Raw genomic sequence first — 17958 nt, 5'->3', positions numbered from 1 at the left:
TGTTGTTGGGTGAAAAGAAACATCCTCTAGTACATAACTTCCCAGAGAAACGTTAGCTTTAGTTTCAAACCACTCAAGTCCCTCAGTCATCTGAAAAGCAAGTTCGATTGTGGTCATTAAGCAAATGTTCAGATAGCCTAATCCTACTTGGGAAGATTACTCTTGCCAAATTGATAAAAACCTTTGAAAAGAAATTCAGCAGCATCAAATTCTGTAATGTTGTTGCCATGAGTTTGACCACTTATGATTGAGGATTCATCATTATTTTCAAGTAATCCTTTCAGCTTTTCTGCAACAAGACCATAATCTTTAAGGAAAGGCTATAAATTCCCCCACTCCACTATGCAAACAATTAAGGCATTACAGAACTGAGAAATATTGGACTATTTACCACTGTAATTGTGGGCATCTTACTAGAAGCTTGCCTTATTCTGGTGCTTACAGCATTGGAATTTTTAGACTGTGGTTCCTGATGACCCGACTGAAGATGGACCAGCTCAGCATGGGCTTCAGTAGTCTGGACCAGCTAGCTGTAAAGTATTTACAAGATTAATTATGGAAAGTTGTGAAGGAAGAACCAGCACCGGCCCCTAGAAAGAGGCCAGTATATTTTTATTTATATGTTAAAGGTGGAAATGAACTCTGTCCCTGTAACTTGTCCTTGTATGCTTCCTCACTTGCCTATTTAAATAGAATGGTCAAACTCAAAATTACTGCAAATCCCTTATGGCCATGGTTAGCAAGTGGAAAGGAAGGCCTCCATCTTGAGTTGCATACCATCCCGACTTGGACATCTGTCATTGTTCCTTCTTTGTTGTAATGTCTAAATCCTGAAATGCTCTACCCATTGTAGCTAGGGTGCAGAAGTTTAAGATGGCACACCACCACTTCCTTGAGAGCATTTAGAGCTGGGCATCGAACTCTGGCCTTGCCGGTGACCTCAATATCCTGAAAAATAAAAAGGCTCAATCTAGGCTTCCAGACGGATTTTTCTGAATAATATAGTACCCATTTAGCAAATGTTTTCATCATTTTTATCAAAATAAATCCCTGTAACTTACAGTTGGTTTTGGCAGTGATGTCATGGCTAGAATATTGTCTTCCCAATTTCCCCCTTCTAAAGCCGCATAATTGTGACTTAATGAGTGGGTTTTAAGACTTGCTGCTTATTTTTAAGTATCTATTTTTAATGTTACTGAACCATCGTTAAAAGAATACTTTTCAATGCAAATATTGCAATTGATAAGCAATAGATAACCTAGAACTGGAAGTAGTTAAAAAGAAATTATTGAATTAGTCGTCTTCTTTCCCAGACGTGAGAATATGGCAAGATTTTCCAAAACCAGTATCGTGGCAAACAGAATATCTAATGTTTACCATTTTTTCCCTGAAGTCGCAAGTCATTGCAGATAAAATGCACATTCTGATAATTTCATTTGAACTATTTACATTCTGAAGTGAAATGATTTTGTTTCTGTGGGGACATGGGCTGTATTCTGTCTGAGGTGTGTTAAAATGTCAAGCTGTTAACACAAATGCAGAGATGTATGACTTGATATTTTCATGTGGGTTTTCTGCAATTTGGGGTTAGTTTATGTATAGTAATGTTAAAGCTAATTTGGAAGTATCGGAAAATTATATTGTATCATAAGCAGTCTTGCATTAACTGGTTATGATGTTCAAGAAGTATTAAATTCTTGATGTACCCAGCTTGTATTTACTTAACAAATGCATTCTTCAGTAATTGGATGAACCTTCGTGATGCTGAGACAGGAAAAGTTTTGTGGCAGGGCACAGAAGATCTCTCATTACCTGGAGTGGAACATGAAGGTATTTTATCAGATTCTATAAAGGTGCAATGAGTTATCTTTGGTAATGTATTAGAATATATAGGTAAAGATATGGATAAAAATGTTTTTTTTGGATTGAAATTTAGATCACGCAGAAGACCTAGAGCAAGATTTGTTACTCATTCTTAATCCTGGTAAACAATGATTCAAAACAACACCCTCAACTTAACCTTTCCCCAAATTCAATTTTGAAGTACATTTGTGGTAAAAACAGTTTTTCCTAGGTTTTGTCATCCTTTGTACCTGATTTAACAAAATTTCTTTAGAGGTTTTCTGTCTATTGTCTTCCATATACTCTAGAAAACTATTAAACAATTAGTTGATGCTATATATGGTTATTTCTCTAGCATTTGCTTTCCCATATGACTAACTTTTTCTTTCTCTTATTGATTACTAATATTGATTGAATCAATATTGAGTGAGCAACCTGGGCAATTTTAGTCCTAAAAGCGAGTGGATTTAATGTTAAAATTGGAATCAAATGCAGAAATGGGTGAATTGGATTTTTCTCAGAGGTAGACATGTGGTTGCTAACCAGTCCACTATCTAGAGCAGGGGTTCCCATCCTTTTTTTTTAATGCCATGGACCCCTACAATTAACTGAGGAGTCTGTGTACCCCAGTTTGGTAACCCCTGCTCTAGAGGAATTTAAGAAAGCAGTCAATTTTTGTTTAATAGCGTTTTTATTTTGTCTGTTACTACCGCATGAATATTGCCTCCCACCCAAAGACCCAAACAAATTCTTCATTATCATTTCTGATTTTTTTTTTCCCCAGAACGTAATCACTGTTCTTTGTGTTGAGTGAATTTTATCCAGTTTAAATAATTCGGAAGTACTCTCCTTACTCTTCAAAGGAGAGCTTCAGCAGTTGCTGCTCAGTTTTTTCACATCTACTGTCCACTCTTCTCTTGGCTCAAATACTCTTACTGTCTCTTTCCGTACTCGTACCTAACCATTGTACTTTCCTCACTGCTACATTGTGAAGAGCAAGTTAATACAAATGAAAACAAATTCAAATCCAGTGCCCTTTAGTCTCTCTTGGCTTTGCATTGTTTCCAATCCTTGTCTATCTATCTCCATTCTATGTTGAAATAGTTTGAAAATATTGAGGGAACTGGTAATATTGGTAGCCTTATTTAAATGTCCAACTCGTGCACAATAAAAATCAACAAAATTAATTTTAACGAAGAATAGAATAGGTTGTTGAAAAGTCATGATTGAGTCACACTTTAACGCACTATGTGCTGTTCTAATGTCAAGAATATTGACATGTAAAAATGACTTGTATTTAAGCTTCCACTTAAAAAGGCATCTGATAGGTTATTTGGCAGAAATATTCAATATTACTAAAAAGTATAGTACTTAAACTGTGAAAGTTGAGAAAGAAGGATGTGGAGTTGTGAAAATGTGGCTGGAAATGTATTCAAACAAAGATTGATCAACTCTGATATGGACTCTCCTACAGACTATCGGTGGGGTAGAGTTATAATTAGATCAGATTATGAGGCCATGCAGTCCTCTTTTATTGTCATTTAGTAATGCATACATTAAGAAATGATACAATATTCCTCCGGTGTGATATCACAGAAACACAGGACAGACCAAGACTGGAAAAACTGACAAAAACCACATAATTATAGCATATAGTTACAACAGTGCAACAATACCATAACTTGATGAAGAACAGGCCATGGCACAGCAAAAAAGTTCAAAGTCTCTCAAAAGTCCCACATCTCACACAGATGGGAGAAGGAAGAAAACTCTCCCTGCCATGCCCGACCACAGTCCGACTCTGAGTCGTCCGAAAACTTCGAGCTCTGATCAGCCCTCCAACACCGAGTACCGAGTACCATCTCTGCCGAATGCTTCGACCGCAGCCTCGGTAGCCAGTAGCAGGCAAAGCCGGGGATTTTGGGGCCTTCCCTCCGGAGATTCTCGATCGCACACTAGCAGCGGCAGCAAACCGGGCATTTCTGAAATTTCTCCGGATGTTCCTCTGTGCTTCTCACGTCTGTCTCCATCAAATCAGAATTGTCCACGGCCCCTATTTAACAGATAGGATATCATCTGTTAATTAGATATTATAGATCTGTTAATAGATATTATAGATGCAAGAAATGTCACATGAAACAATTTGCAGTTATGGTTACTTGCAGTGAGTTACAGGTTTATCAGTTTCAAACTGGGAACACCAGTTTACCATTCAGCCCAGCATGTTTGTACAGGAGTTTGCACATTTACCTCCATGCTGTGAATAGAACAGTTAATCCTGAATTCTTTACAGACTTTAATAGTGACAGCCGTGTGTTAATGACACCAGATATGATTTCAACTACCATTCTTCATCCATCATCTTAAAACTGTCTCTAAATGAAAAGAGTAATCTGCCTTGGGGAGAAAAGAACATCAGCTTGTTCAGATTTTCCTGATGGTTATGGCTATAAATTTTATAAGAAAAAATATACCTTCTCTAGAGCTTCTATATATTTTGTATAATAGAAAGAATTGAACTGTGCAGTATTTTCTGACTATAGCCTTTTGCAGGTTTCATACACCAGGACTGCCGGCTGGCAGTGTAGTGGCATCCACACTGAACTTTGAGGCGAGTGGTCCCAGGTTTGAATCCGGCTAGCTGCTTGAAAGCATTCTATCCATGCTGGGTTGAGTGTCAGGCTAGCAACTTGGGCTCTTGGAAAAACAAACAGACAAGTGCTAAAGAAACAGCAAGGTTGCTGCCCATTGTGCCAAAAGATGCAGAAGGAACAACAATGCTGGGATAACATATTTTTCATTTTTTTTCATTTAGAGATTAATTCAATCCCTTTACAGTTTATTGTGGTTTATTTATCTGCTGGCTTTATTGATTTTTTTAAAAAAATCTATATTCCTTGAACCCCTTGCATTTCAAAAGCATAATTTAGAGTTGTGTTTTAAAGATTTTGTCCACGAAAGGCAACATGTTTTGAATAGTTAAGTCTTTCTGTATATTTAAATTATATAAAAATAAAATGAGAGTAAACTAGAATACATTAAAACTCTATGCAAAGTATTGTTGAACTTTTGCCTTTTGAGAGCAAATCTGGCCCTTTTATTCCTTACGAAACATAAAAACAAACGGTTGATTTTGATCAGAAACATTTGGATTGTCCTTTTTTAAAAAATATGAAGTCCTTAGAAATTCAAGTTACTGGAGGAAATTTTGCACTCTTTTCTCCTTTTTTGTAATTTAAACATGTATCTTAATTATACATTTTACATGTAATTTGATTTGTGTTTGCTTCCTTTAATCACCCACTATGTGTCAACTCATTGTTTATACAGCTAGTAAATAATTCAGAGTTGGAAATTTATATGGTTATGAACAAAAGTCTTTTTTGATTTTTATGCAGCTCGGGTTCCGAAAAAGATCCTGAAGTGTAAAGCTGTTTCCAGAGAATTAAATTTTTCTTCATCTGAACAGATGGAAAAATTCAGGCTAGAACAAAAAGTTTTCTTCAAAGGACAGTGCTTAGAAGGTGAATTTCTCATTTATAATTTTACTATAATATGTTAATAATGCTCTGCATTAATAAATATGCAAATATTCAATAATTCATGTAATATAAGAAGTAAAAACAAGACTGGAGCAAATCAGCAAGTGAGCAGCATCTATGGAGGCAATATGTGTAAATCAACATTTTGTGTCAGAACTGCATCAGAACTGAGCGGGAACAGAGAGAAAAATAATAAGATTTGGGTATAATTTTTAGACTAACAACAAAACAAAAGATGGTACTTTGCAAATTAAGAAAATTCAATTGGAACTTTCCTCTGGAACTGAAAATCTTTCCTTGAGGTGGCTTCACCTTGATTAAAAAATCAGATTTGTGGTGTACAAATTTTCAACAATTTATTAAGCTTGATGTTATACATTCTACTTTTGTCTTGTACTTGCACACTGAGATTAATGTTCTCTCAGTATGCAACATATTCACTTTCAGTAGTGTGCTGCTGTGGAAGAAGGGCTTGACTTGATGCCTTTTGCTATTTAGTTTTAGTCCGCTGAGCTGATATTTCACCTGTGATTCTGCTTCACTCTGCACTTCATGGCTATGGCCATTTGCGTTACAACATTATAGAGCTAAAATTAAAAAAAAATAGATATATTACAATGCTCCAAATCTTTAAAGCTTAGATCGTGCATTTAGATCCAGTGGTTTATTGCATCTGCTCTAGACTTCAACTTTCGCAGTACAAGAAATATTTGTCAAAATCTCTGGAGTTTGCTTTTCATGGCAAGGGTGTTTAGTGGAAGAACTAAACCATCGTGGTTTTAATAATCCTTCTGAGAGAAGGAAATCTCAACAATTCAAAGTTTCAAAGGTCCAATTTAATGTCAGAAAATGTATACAATATACACCCTGAAATGCTTTTTTTTCCCGCAAACATCCACGAGAAACAGAGGAGTGCCCCAAAGAATGAACAACAGTTAATGTAAGAAACCCAAAGTACCCCCCCAGCTCCCCTCCCACACTTAAGTGGCAGCAAGCAACGATCTGCCCTCCCCCCACCAGCAAAGAAGATAGCATCAGCACCCACCACCAAGCACTCAAGCGTAAGCAAAGCAATAGAAAAGACACAGACTTGCAGTTACCCCAAAGACTTTGGGTTTCACCTGGCATTCGACATACCCTAGGCGCTCTCTCTCCCTAATAAGGGAGAAAGGGGTGTCTTCGTTTTTCCCAGTGAGTGGGGAGATATAACAAACAATTAGCTGGTTTACGATGTTAAAAGTCCGTTATGTTGCTTTTTCCGAGCTCTGTTCCCAAAAATCTCAAAGATCCTGGGTCTTGGACACAGCAGTAGAGTTTCCGACTCCTCCGACGACCGATAGTTCTCCTACCATGACAGCAACCCTCGATCTTTGGCTTCCAAATCCGAGCCGGATTCTCAAACCAAACCCTTGGCATACCGAACAACAGCCAGTCCTGAAACCCCGAGAACGGGTCCCATTCCCGCAAAGAATCAAAGTCAGTGTGTAACTCCAGGTCAGGGTCTTCAAAAGAACCCTGAAAGGGAAACATAAAGATATTGAAGATGGAAATAGAGCTGTTTCCAAAGATGCAAACAAAGGAGTTGCTGTTTAGCGCCATCTTAACTCCGCTCCACCTTCTCAGTTGTGAATGAAAGTGCAATAACATCTTCAAGTACTAGTCGCCTTCCATAACAAAAATACGCTGGAGTTTAAAGTATCTTATGTGCTTTCTTCAGCTGGACTTTTGTCAGAAAACTGCTTGTGGATTGGACCAGTAATGGATTGCTGTTTCATTTGTTTCAAAATTAATGGAGAAAGTCCTAAGGGCAAGAATTTGTTGTACATTTTTGGAAAGTTGGGGATGATCAGGCATAGTCAGCATGGCTTTGTCAGGGGAAATCAAGGTGAGGCACAGAAGGATACAGCCCTAATGCAGGCAAATAGGATTAGTGTATATGGGCAGAAAAGTTGTCATGAATGTGATGAGCTAAAGGGCCCAGTTCTGTACTAGTTAACTCTATGGCTTTAAGATATTTGTGTTTTTTTTTTATTTCCTGGAGTTAATGCCTTTACTTTCACACTGTTCAAAGTATGTAGATTTATAATCAAAGCATATACGTCACCATATGCTACTCTGAGATTCATTTTCTTGCGGACAATTCATATTGGATTCAAAGAAACACAATAGAATCGATGAAAAACCCCACACAAGACAGATCAGAGGGAGCTTGGGGTCCGAGTCCATAGGACACTCAAGGCTGCGCAGGTTGACTGTGTGGTTAAGAAGGGATATGGTGCATTGGCCTTCATCAATCGTGGGATTGAGTTTAGGAGCCGAGAGGTAATGTTGCAGCTATATAGGACCCTGGTCAGCCCCCACTTGGAGTACTGTGCTCAGTTCTGGTCGCCTCATTACAGGAAGGATGTGGAAAGCATAGAAAGGGTGCAGAGGAGATTTACAAGGATGTTGCCTGGATTCAGGAGCATGCCTTATGAGAATAAGTGAGTGAATTCTGCCTTTTCTTCTTGGAGAGACAGAGAATGAGAGGTGACTGATAGAGGTGTATAAGGTGATGAGAGTCATTGATCATGTGGATAGTCAGAGGCACTTTCCCAGGGCTGAAATGGCTAGCACAAGAGGGCACAGTTTTAAAATGCTTGGAAGTAGGTACAGAGGAAATGGCAGGGATAAGTTTTTTACACAGAGTGGTGAGTGCATGGAATGGGCTGCCGGTGACAGTGGTGGAGGCGGATACGATAGACTCTTTTAAGAGACTCCTGGATAGGTACATGGAGCTCAGAAAAGTAGAGGGCTATGGGTACCCTAGGTAATTTCTTAGCTAAGGACATGTTCGGCATAGCTTTGTGGGCTGAAGGACCTGTATCGTGCTGTAGGTTTTCTATGTTCTAGAAGACAACAAACTGTGCAAATGCAAAAGAAGGGTGGGGGGGAAGCAATAAATATCACAAACAAGAGCCGAAGAGTTCTTTAAAGTGAGTCCATAGGTTGTGGGAACAGATCAGAGTTGGGATGAATGAAGTTGTCCCCCCTGGTTCAAGAGGATGGTTGAGGGGTAATAACTGTTCCTGAACCTGGTAATGTGGGTCCTGAGGCTTCTGTACCACCTTCCTGAATTTGGCAACGAGAAGAGAGCATGGCCTGGATAGTGGGTGTCCTTGACAATGGTTGCTGCTTTCCTATGACGGTGCTCCTTGATTTGAATTGAATTCACTTTATTACTTACATCCTTTGTATACATGAGTAAAAATCCTTGCGTTACTTCTCCGTCTGAGTGTGCAATGTGCAATTTATAGAAATTTATAATGGTATGTACAACAGGACAGTCAATACAACATAGAAATATAGTTGTATCAGCATGAATTAATCAGTCTGATGGCTTGGTGGAAGAGCTGTCCTGGAGCCTGTAGGTCCTGGCTTTTATGTTGCGGAACAGTTTGTGGTTGGGGTGACTCGAGTCCCCAATGATCTTTTGCGCCCTTATTATACACCTGTCTTTGTAAATGTCCTGAATAGTGGGAAGTTTATGTCTATAGATGTGCTGGGCTGTCCACGCCACTCTCTGCAGAGTCCTGCAATTCAGGGAAGTACAGTTCCCATACCTGGTAGTGATTCATCCAGTCAAGATGCTCTCAATTGTGCCCCTGTAGTAAATTCTTAGGATTTGGGGGCCCATTCCAAACCCTTTAATTGTCTGAGGTGAAAGAGGTGCTGTTGTGCCTTTTTTTTTTACCACACAGCCGGTGTGTACAGATCACGTGAAATTCTCAGTGGTGTTTATGCCGAGGAACTTAAAGCTGTTCACTCTCTCAACCCTAGATCCATTGATTTGCTGAATAGTGGAGAGGGCTTCATTCATGATGGACTGAGCTCTATCCACTACTTTTTGTAGGCATTTCTGGTTCTTTAATTGCCTTAATTATAGAGCAAAGTCTCTGCCATCTCTATCATCCACTGAGGAGAAAAGATGGAAGCACTTGCAGTAATATAATGCAAGATAATTGCCGGCTAGTTAACATTTTTTTCAGTCGTGTTGGTTGGAAGATTATTGATGGAATGCCTTATTCTACAAGCAATAAGATGGGATTTTATTGTTAGTTCACATATAACATAAGGGACTGAATCATACTTAATATACTCTGTTGCCCATATGAAATGCCAGAAGACATCTTGTAAAACTTAATTGTTTTAAATATTATAATGAAAATGATATTTGTTGTAGGTAACTTGTTTGAAATTGTTTTTTCAAACTAGAATGGTTTTTCGAATTTGGTTTTGTCATTCCTAATTCAACGAACACTTGGCAATCATTAATAGAAGCAGCACCAGAATCTCAAATGATGCCAGCTAATGTTTTAACGTAAGTAGCCTGTATGATGTCTTGCTGTGTTTATTTCGTTATTGTCATAGAACTAAAAATTGGATTATCTACTGTTGGATTTGTTTCCTCTCATTTTTTTTTGATGTTGGGCTCCAACATTCCTATTTCAAATTCTTGATAGCTCTTATTTGTTTGCTACAAATAAGTAAATACTAAATTAACAAATAAATATTCATTAACTGCCCTTCATGTCTCACCTGCATCTTTTTTATGATTTGTACTCACTATAGTAAACTTAAGTCAGTTTTCTAGAATTTTAATCCACTTTTCATAAAATCTTAGGAAGATGTAGCAGAGAAGGAGACCTTTCACAACCATGCCAACTGTGAATTATTTGGATGTTGGAAATCTGAAATGAAAAGAGAATTTTGTGTACAAAATTATGAGGTGAATAGATAATATGAGGGGTATAGATAGAGTAAATGCAAGCAGGCTTTTTTCACTGAGGTTGGGTGAGACTGTAACTAGAGGTAATGGGTTGAGCACATTCGAGCAACACACACAAAATGCTGGAGGGGCTCAGCAGGCCAGGCATCTATTATAGAAAAGAGTAATCAGTCACTGTTTTGGGCTGTTCGACTCCATTTCGCTGATTAAAGCACCATTAATCGCCGATTAAAGCATCGTGGAAGATGGAGACATTGTGGCGAATGCAGAAGGCAAGCACTGACCGTCTTCCTTTTGATCGCTGCTGGAGAAGGAATCTGCGAGTGGCCTATCACTGTGTGGCTCGTGCCAAGCGGGTATGCCTCTCTGCCTCTTGTGATGTCCCTCTTTTGGTAAACGTCAGTGATATTGGAGGACGGTATCGTGGTTCTGCATTTATGGATAGGACTATTGCGTTTATTGTGGTCTTTTTCAGTCTTATGATTTTTTTTATACTCTTTTTTTAATCATCTATTCCTTTTCTGTTTTGTTGTGCGAGGGGTGAGGGTTTTGGGGTTGATGTGTTCGGTTAGTCTTGTTTGAGTGGGAGAGGGATTGTTTTTTGGGGGGGGTCAGTGTTCCATTTTGTGTGAAGGGAGGGGTTCTGGTTTTGATGAGCCTGTTGCGCTTTTTTTTTCAGGGGGGTGGTTTTGATGTTTCTCTCTGAACGACTTTAATGTTTTCTTTGTTTTGTGGCTATCTGGAGAAGACGAATTTCAGAGTTTTATATGGATATGTACTTTGATAATTAATGAACATTAGAACCCTTTGAAAAATGACATGTTTAAGGGGAACATGAAGGGGAACTTCACCCTTGAGACTGGTGAGAGTGTGGAGCAAGCTGCTAGTGGAAGTAGTGGATGTGAGTTTGATTTCAACATTTAAAAGGAATTTGGATTGGGCAAAATAATATTGTGACATGGACTAGATGAGCCAAAGGGCCTGTTTCTGTGCTGTAATGTTCTATAACTATTTTATGACTTGTAACGCTAGCAATATTCAGTAGTCATGAGGAATCTGTGGAGACAAAAACAGCTTGTATTTTAGGTCATCGCCCTCTTGTCAGCACTGATTAATACATACTCTCTCTGTCAATGCTGTTTGACCTATTGAAAGTTTCCAATTTTTGTTTTCATTGAAGGAGGTATCTCATTATTCCTACTGTACACTTATTCTCCAAGATTTCTTTTGAAAATTCATTTTATTTAATTTGGGATAGGTTCTTTTCAGTTTATGGGTAATTTCACATTTAATTCCTCTGCTAAATCTGCACTAAACTTTTGTAGTAGTGTCAGTGACAAACTTGAAATTATCCTTATTCCATTATGTTAAATTTGTATTTGAATCACATGAATTTCTGTTCTCAAAGGAAATTATATACAGTCCCTATAAAAGTATTCACCCTCCTCTCCCCACCCCCCTGGAAGTTTTCATGTTTTATTATTTTACAACATTGAATCCCAGTGGATTTAATTCGGCTTTTTTGACACTGATCAACAGAAAATGACTCTTTCGTGTCAAATGAAATCAGAATCAGGTTTATTATCACTGGCATGTGTCGTCAAATTTGTTAACTTAGCAGCAGCAGTTCAACGCAATACATAATCTAGCACAGGAAAAAAAAATAAACAAGTAAATCAATTACGTATTTGGAATAGATTAAAAATGTTGCAAAAACATACTGTATATTTTTTTAAAAAAGTGAGGTAGTGTCCAAAGATTCAATGTCCATTTAGGAATCGGATAGCAGAGGGGAAGAAGCTGATCCTGAATCGCTGAGTGTGTGCCTTCAGGCTTCTGTATCTCCTACCTGATGGTAACAGTGAGAAAAGGGCATGCCCTGGGTGATGGGGGTCCTTAATAATGGACATTGCCTTTCTGAGACACGGCTCCGTAAAGATGTCCTGGGTACTTTGTAGGCTAGTACCCAAGATGGAGCTGACTAGATTTACAACCTCCTGCAGCTTCTTTTAGTCCTGTGCAGTAGCCCCTCCATACCAGACAGTGATGCAGCCTGTCAGAATGCTGTCCACGGTACAACTGTAGAAGTTTTTGAGCGTATTCGTTGATATGCCAAATCTCTTCAAACCCCTAATAAATGTAGCTGCTGTCTTGCCGCCTTTATAACTACATCGATATGTTGGGATCTCTAAAATGATCTAAATTAATTACAAATGCAATCAATTATTTTTTGGTTTACATAAGTATTCACCTCCTTTAATATGACACAACAAATCACTGGTGCACCCAATTAGTTTTAGAAGTCACATAATTAGATAAATGGAGATCACCTGTGTGCAGTCAAGGTATTTCAATTGATTGTAGTTTAAAAAAGACACCTGTAGCTGGAAGGTCCAACTGCTGGTGAGTCAGTATCTCACAGAAAGTACACCATGAAGACAAAAGTGAAGCATGATAGTGGCTGCAATATGCTGTGGGGATGCTTCACTGCAGCAGGCCCTGGAAGGCTTGTGAAGGTACAGGGTAAAACGAATGCAGCAAAATCCACGGAAATTCTGGAGGAAAACCTGATATAGTCTCCAAGAGAACTGCGACTTGGGGAGAAGATTTGTTTTCCAGCAAGACAATGACCCCAAGCAAAGGTCTAAGCTACACAGGAATAGCTTAAGAACAACAAAGTTAATGTCCTGGAGTGGACAAGTCAGAGTCCAGACCTCAATCCAATTGAGAATTTGTAGCTGGACTTGAAAAGGGCTGTTCGCTCACAACTCCCATTCAATCTGACAGAGCTTGAGCAGTTTTCTAAAAAGAATGAGTAAAAATTGCAGTGTCTAGGTGTACAAATCTTATGAGACCTATCCACACAGCTGTAATTGCTGCCAAAGGCGCATCTACTAAATACTGACTCGAAAGGGGTGAATATGTAAGCAATCAATTATTTTGTGTTTAATGATTGTAATACATTTAGACCAATTTGTAGAAATTGTTTTCACTTTGACATGAAAGAATCTTTTTCTGTTGATCAGTGTCAAAGAAGCCAAATTCAATAAAACATGAAATCTTCCTGGGGGGGGGGGGGAGGGTGAATACTTTATATACGGTAGGTAGTGTATTTGCTATAAGAAATTGTTATTTGTCTTGTTTGGAAAGACAGGATTGGTTAGAGATGCATAATGCTTAAAGAAGGTGTTTTTGTCTTTTGTCACCTCTTAAATTTAAGTCTACAATAACTGGATGATCTGAATAGGAAAATAAAACTAAAGGTGTAAGAAATGTAAGATTGTATCTGAACTACCAAATCAGATAACATTTTCTTTTTAAATATAGAACACAACTGCTCCAATTGGTAATTATTAAGGATTTTCTGTTTCTGTCATTAGTATTGTTGCAAAGCTTTAAAATGCTATTTACAGAAACAGTTTCCTGAGATTACTCTTTATAATTGTCTTTCTAAAGTTTCCTGAGTCTTAAACCTCAAGTATGTGTTTGTTCTTTCTTTAGGACAAGTATTACTTTTAATATTGCTTTCCTTTCATCACCTAACTAGATAAGTGATCTATTCCTAAGACAATGCATTTAATAGCTGCCAGAAAATGTATAACAGTTATCTTTTGTTTGTAATTCTGTATCTTTTCCTCCCAGCATTGCTGCTGAGATTAATGATATGATAATAAAGCACAAGGTTAGAATCGAAAATAAACTTTGCTGTCTTGAATCTTAGTTGGATAACATTCTTGGCACAGAGCATGATTGGCACTGTTGCTCTGCAGCTACAGTGATCAAATTTGATCTTGACCTTGGCTGCTGTGCACAGTTTGTATGTTTTCTTTGTGACTGCATGGGTTAACTCTAAATACACTGGTTTCCTCACAAAACCAAAGACATGCTGGTTGATAGGTTAATTGGCTACTATAAATGCCTCTAATGGGTAGCAGGAAGCTTAATGGCTTAAGGTGCAGAAGGAAGTTGATGGAGATATGAGAGACAATGGAATTGGTGTAAGATCAATGTAGATGGCTGATTGAGCAGTGCGTAGATTGTGGGTTGAAGGGCCTGTTTCTGTACTCAATGACTCAGCATTATATAATTAAAGCTTTCTTATTTTTAAAAGAATGTGGAGGCATATGGAGTTCACTGTAAAGGTTTATAAGGCTAGTAGCAGAAACGTGAGATTGTGATCTATCGGGCAAGGGTGAACAGCATTCTGCTCTTAAAAAGGGAGGGTTGAATTGTGACCTCCACAGTAGGTTTTAAAACTATGAAAAAATATTATTCTAACACACACTGTAAGCACAAGACACTGGAGTAGAATTAGGCCATTCCACCCATTGTCTGCTTTGCCATTTAATCATGGCTGATTTTATCATCCCTCTCAGTCCCATTTTTCTGCCTTCTCCCCATAGACTTCGATGCCCTTGCTAGTCAAGAACCTACCAACCTTCATATTAAGTATAGTCCTTGACCTGGCAATGAATTCCACACATTTCACACATTTCACCCCCCCCCCCCCCGCACTAAAGAAATTCCTACGTCTCTCCTCTGTTTTAAAAGGATACCCTTGTATTCAGAGGTTGTGTCCGCAGGTCGAACACGCCCCCATTATAGGAAGCATCCCCTCATGTTGACTCTATCTAGGCCTTTTCGATATTCAATAGGTTTCAAAGAGATCCACCCTCCTACTTCTAAACTCTTACCAAATATGGGCCCATAGCCATCAAATGCTCCTCATACGTTAAACCTTTCATTCTTTAATCCCCCTCGCCCAAAACCCCTCTAACTCCTCCTATAGTTCAATCTATGTCCTCTGGTTATAGACACTTTGGATGGAAGTTGTACCAACTAATACTTTCACTTGTACTCAATCCCAGTGCAGATCAGAGAACAACCAGGGGCCAATGATATGGCTCTTCCAGTTCAATGACCAAGGTAGCATAATTGAGCAGCTGGGGACAGCTCAGCCATGCAGTTCTTGGAGCTGCTGTCCCAGTTCCAGTGAACTGGGTTCTTTATACAACTCATTAATGTATTGAATTTAATTTTTCTCTTTAGAATTAAATCTAATAATATACTAATATCCACTAGCTATAGGTATTTTTATTTTGGTTCTTCAGTGTCAGTTCTTTCAAGCCATTCCAAAAAAGTTCCAACAAAATGTCAAAATGTTACTGTGTCATCAGTCAGTATCCATAGAATAGTACAGCACTGGAAAGGCCACTCAGCCCACAATGTGAGTTGATCAATGCCAATTATATCAAATATCTTCCTCCTGCTTATCATCCATAAATCCTCCATTCTCTTCATATTCATGTGTCTATCTAAAAGCCTTTTTAACTACTAGGAAAGTAGTGCCTGCTTTCACTACTATGCCTAGTAGCCTATTCCATGCACCTAGCAAAAAATGCATCTCAAAAAAATCTTGCCCTTCATGTCACCTTTAAACTTTCCCCCTCTAATCTTAAAAGTATGTCTTTTGATGTTTGACAATTCTACCCTGAGGAAAATATTCCTATTGTCTACCCCATATGCTTCTCATAATTTAAAAGATTGATATCAAATCTCTCCTCAGCTTTAGGGAAAACAACTCATATTTGTCCAACCTTATAGCTCATGCCCTCTAATCCTGGCAAAATCTTGGTAAATTTGTTCCATGTACATACAGTGGCATGCAAAAGTTTGGGCACCACTGGTCAAAATTTCTGTTACTGTGAACAGCTAAGTGAGTAAAAGATGAACTGATTTCCAAAAGGCATAAAGTTAAAGATGACACATTTCTTTAATATTTTAAGCAAGAAAACTTTTTTATTTCCATCTTTTACAGTTTCAAAATAACAATAAAGGAAAAGGGCCCGAAGCAAAAGTTTGGGCACTCTGCATGGCAGTACTTAGTAACACCCCCTTTGGCAAGTATCACAGCTTGTAAACGCTTTTTGTAGCCAGCTAAGAGTCTTTCAATTCTTGTTTGGGGGATTTTCGCCCATTCTTCCTTGCAAAAGGCTTCAAGTTCTGTGAGATTCTTGGGCCATCTTGCATGCACTGCTCTTTTGAAGTCTATCCACAGATTCTCGATGATGTTTAGGTCAGGGAACTGAGGGCCATAGCAAAATCTTCAGCTTGCACCTTTTGAGGTAATCCATTGTGGATTTTGAGGTGTGTTTAGGTTCATTATCCTGTTGTAGAAGCCATCCTCTTTTCATCTTTGGCTTTTTAACAGATGGTGTGATGTTTGCTTCCAGAATTTGCTGGTATTTAATTGAATTCATTCTTCGCTCTACCAGTAAATGTTCCACGTGCCATTGGCTGCAACACAAGCCCAAAGCATGATCGGTCCACCCCTGTGTTTAACAGTTGGAGAGGGGTTCTTTTCATGAAATTCTGCACCCTTTTTTTCCAAACATACCTTCGCTCATTGCGGCCAATAAGTTCTATTCAAAAGGTTCAAAGGAATATCTAAACAAGCCTGATGCATTTTGGAAACAAGTCCTGTGGACTGATGAAGTTAAAATAGAACTTTTAGTACCTCAGACATTTGCTCTAAGCACAAATTCTCCTCTTTATCCTTGAATGGACTTGCACTATCCAAGGTTATGCCTTTTTATCGAGTCATAGAGCATTGCAGCACAGCAACAGGCCTTTTGACCAATCTGGTTCATGCCAACTAGTTTATCTGTCTAGTTATATTGACCCGCACCTGTACATACGCCCTCCATACACTCCCACCCATGTACCTATCCAAACTTCCCTTGAGTCTTAAGTGTTGTAATAGACCCCCCCCCCCGACCATAAAACACAGGAGCAGAATTAGACCATTCAGCCCATTGAGTCTGCTCCCTCATTCCATCATGGCTGATTTTCATTTTTTTTATTTTTAGAGAGCTCATAGTTGAGCCCAATAGGGGATCAACTATTCTGGATTGGGTGTTGTGCAAAGAACTGGAATTGATTAGAGAGCTTAAGGTAAATGAACTCTTGGGGGGGGGGGGCAAGTAGTTATAATATGATCAAATTTGTCCTTAAATTTCAGGAGAATCTAAAGTCGGGTGTATCAATATTATAGTACAGTAAAGGGAATTACAGATGCATGAGAGATGAGTTGACCTAAATTGATTAGACAAGAACACAGGCAGGGATGACAGGAGAGCAGCAATGGCTGGATTTTCTGGAAGCAATTTGGAAGGCAGAAGCTATATACATCCCAATGAGGAAGAAGTATTTTAAAGCAAAGGTGACACAACTGGGGTGAACAAGAGAAGACAAAGCTAACATATGAACCAAAGACTGGGTATATAATAGAGCAAAAATAGTGGGAAGTTACAGGATTGGGAGGCTTTTAAAAACCAACAGAGGCTTTTAAAAACCAACTAAAAAAAGTCATTAAGAAGATAAAGATGGAATACAGAAGTACGCTAGCCAGTAATTTTTAACACAATGCCAAAAGTTTCATCAGATACATAAGATTTAAGAGAGGCAAGAGTGGATATCGGACCGCTGGAAAACGATGCTGGAGAGGCAGTTCATTGTGGAAGACATTAACCGTATGCTGGAAGTTCCAGCGTGTCAGGGGTTACAAGTGTGTGAAATTTCCACTACTTGGGCGAAGATTCTTGGGAAACTGAAGTCTGATGTTACCTGGACCAGATAGTGTATACCCCAGGGTTCTGAAAGAGGTGTCTGAAGATATTGTGGAGGCTTTGGTAATGATCTTTCAAGAATTCTGAAATGATTCTGGAAGACGGGGAAAATTGCAGATGTCACTCCACTCTTTAAGAAGGGAGAGAGGTAGAACGGAAACCAGGCCAGTTGGTCTGA

The 17958-nt window shown here is 38.6% G+C and overlaps 1 protein-coding gene and 1 long non-coding RNA gene across 6 annotated transcripts in view; one reads left to right on the top strand and one right to left on the bottom strand.

Moving 5' to 3' along the window:
• Positions 1–17958, top strand: part of pde6d (phosphodiesterase 6D, cGMP-specific, rod, delta) — a 90983-nt gene that overhangs the window by 66033 nt on the left and 6992 nt on the right. For both annotated transcript variants that reach the window (XM_072255314.1, XM_072255315.1), the window contains exons 3-5: positions 1742–1830; positions 5241–5366; positions 9639–9744. In XM_072255314.1, the coding sequence (XP_072111415.1) occupies positions 1742–1830; positions 5241–5366; positions 9639–9744 (321 nt within the window). The remainder of the gene's footprint in view (positions 1–1741; positions 1831–5240; positions 5367–9638; positions 9745–17958) is intronic.
• LOC140196322 (uncharacterized) overlaps positions 3234–17958 on the bottom strand; it is an 85926-nt gene continuing 71201 nt past the window's right edge. For all 4 annotated transcript variants that reach the window (XR_011885679.1, XR_011885676.1, XR_011885677.1 and 1 more), the window contains exon 3: positions 3234–3895. This is a non-coding gene — a long non-coding RNA (uncharacterized lncRNA). The remainder of the gene's footprint in view (positions 3896–17958) is intronic.

The sequence above is a fragment of the Mobula birostris genome, chromosome 4, assembly GCF_030028105.1.
Source record: "Mobula birostris isolate sMobBir1 chromosome 4, sMobBir1.hap1, whole genome shotgun sequence".
NCBI lineage: Eukaryota > Metazoa > Chordata > Chondrichthyes > Myliobatiformes > Myliobatidae > Mobula > Mobula birostris.
Note: the sequence above shows the minus strand (reverse complement) of the source record. Positions and strands in the feature narration are given on the sequence as shown.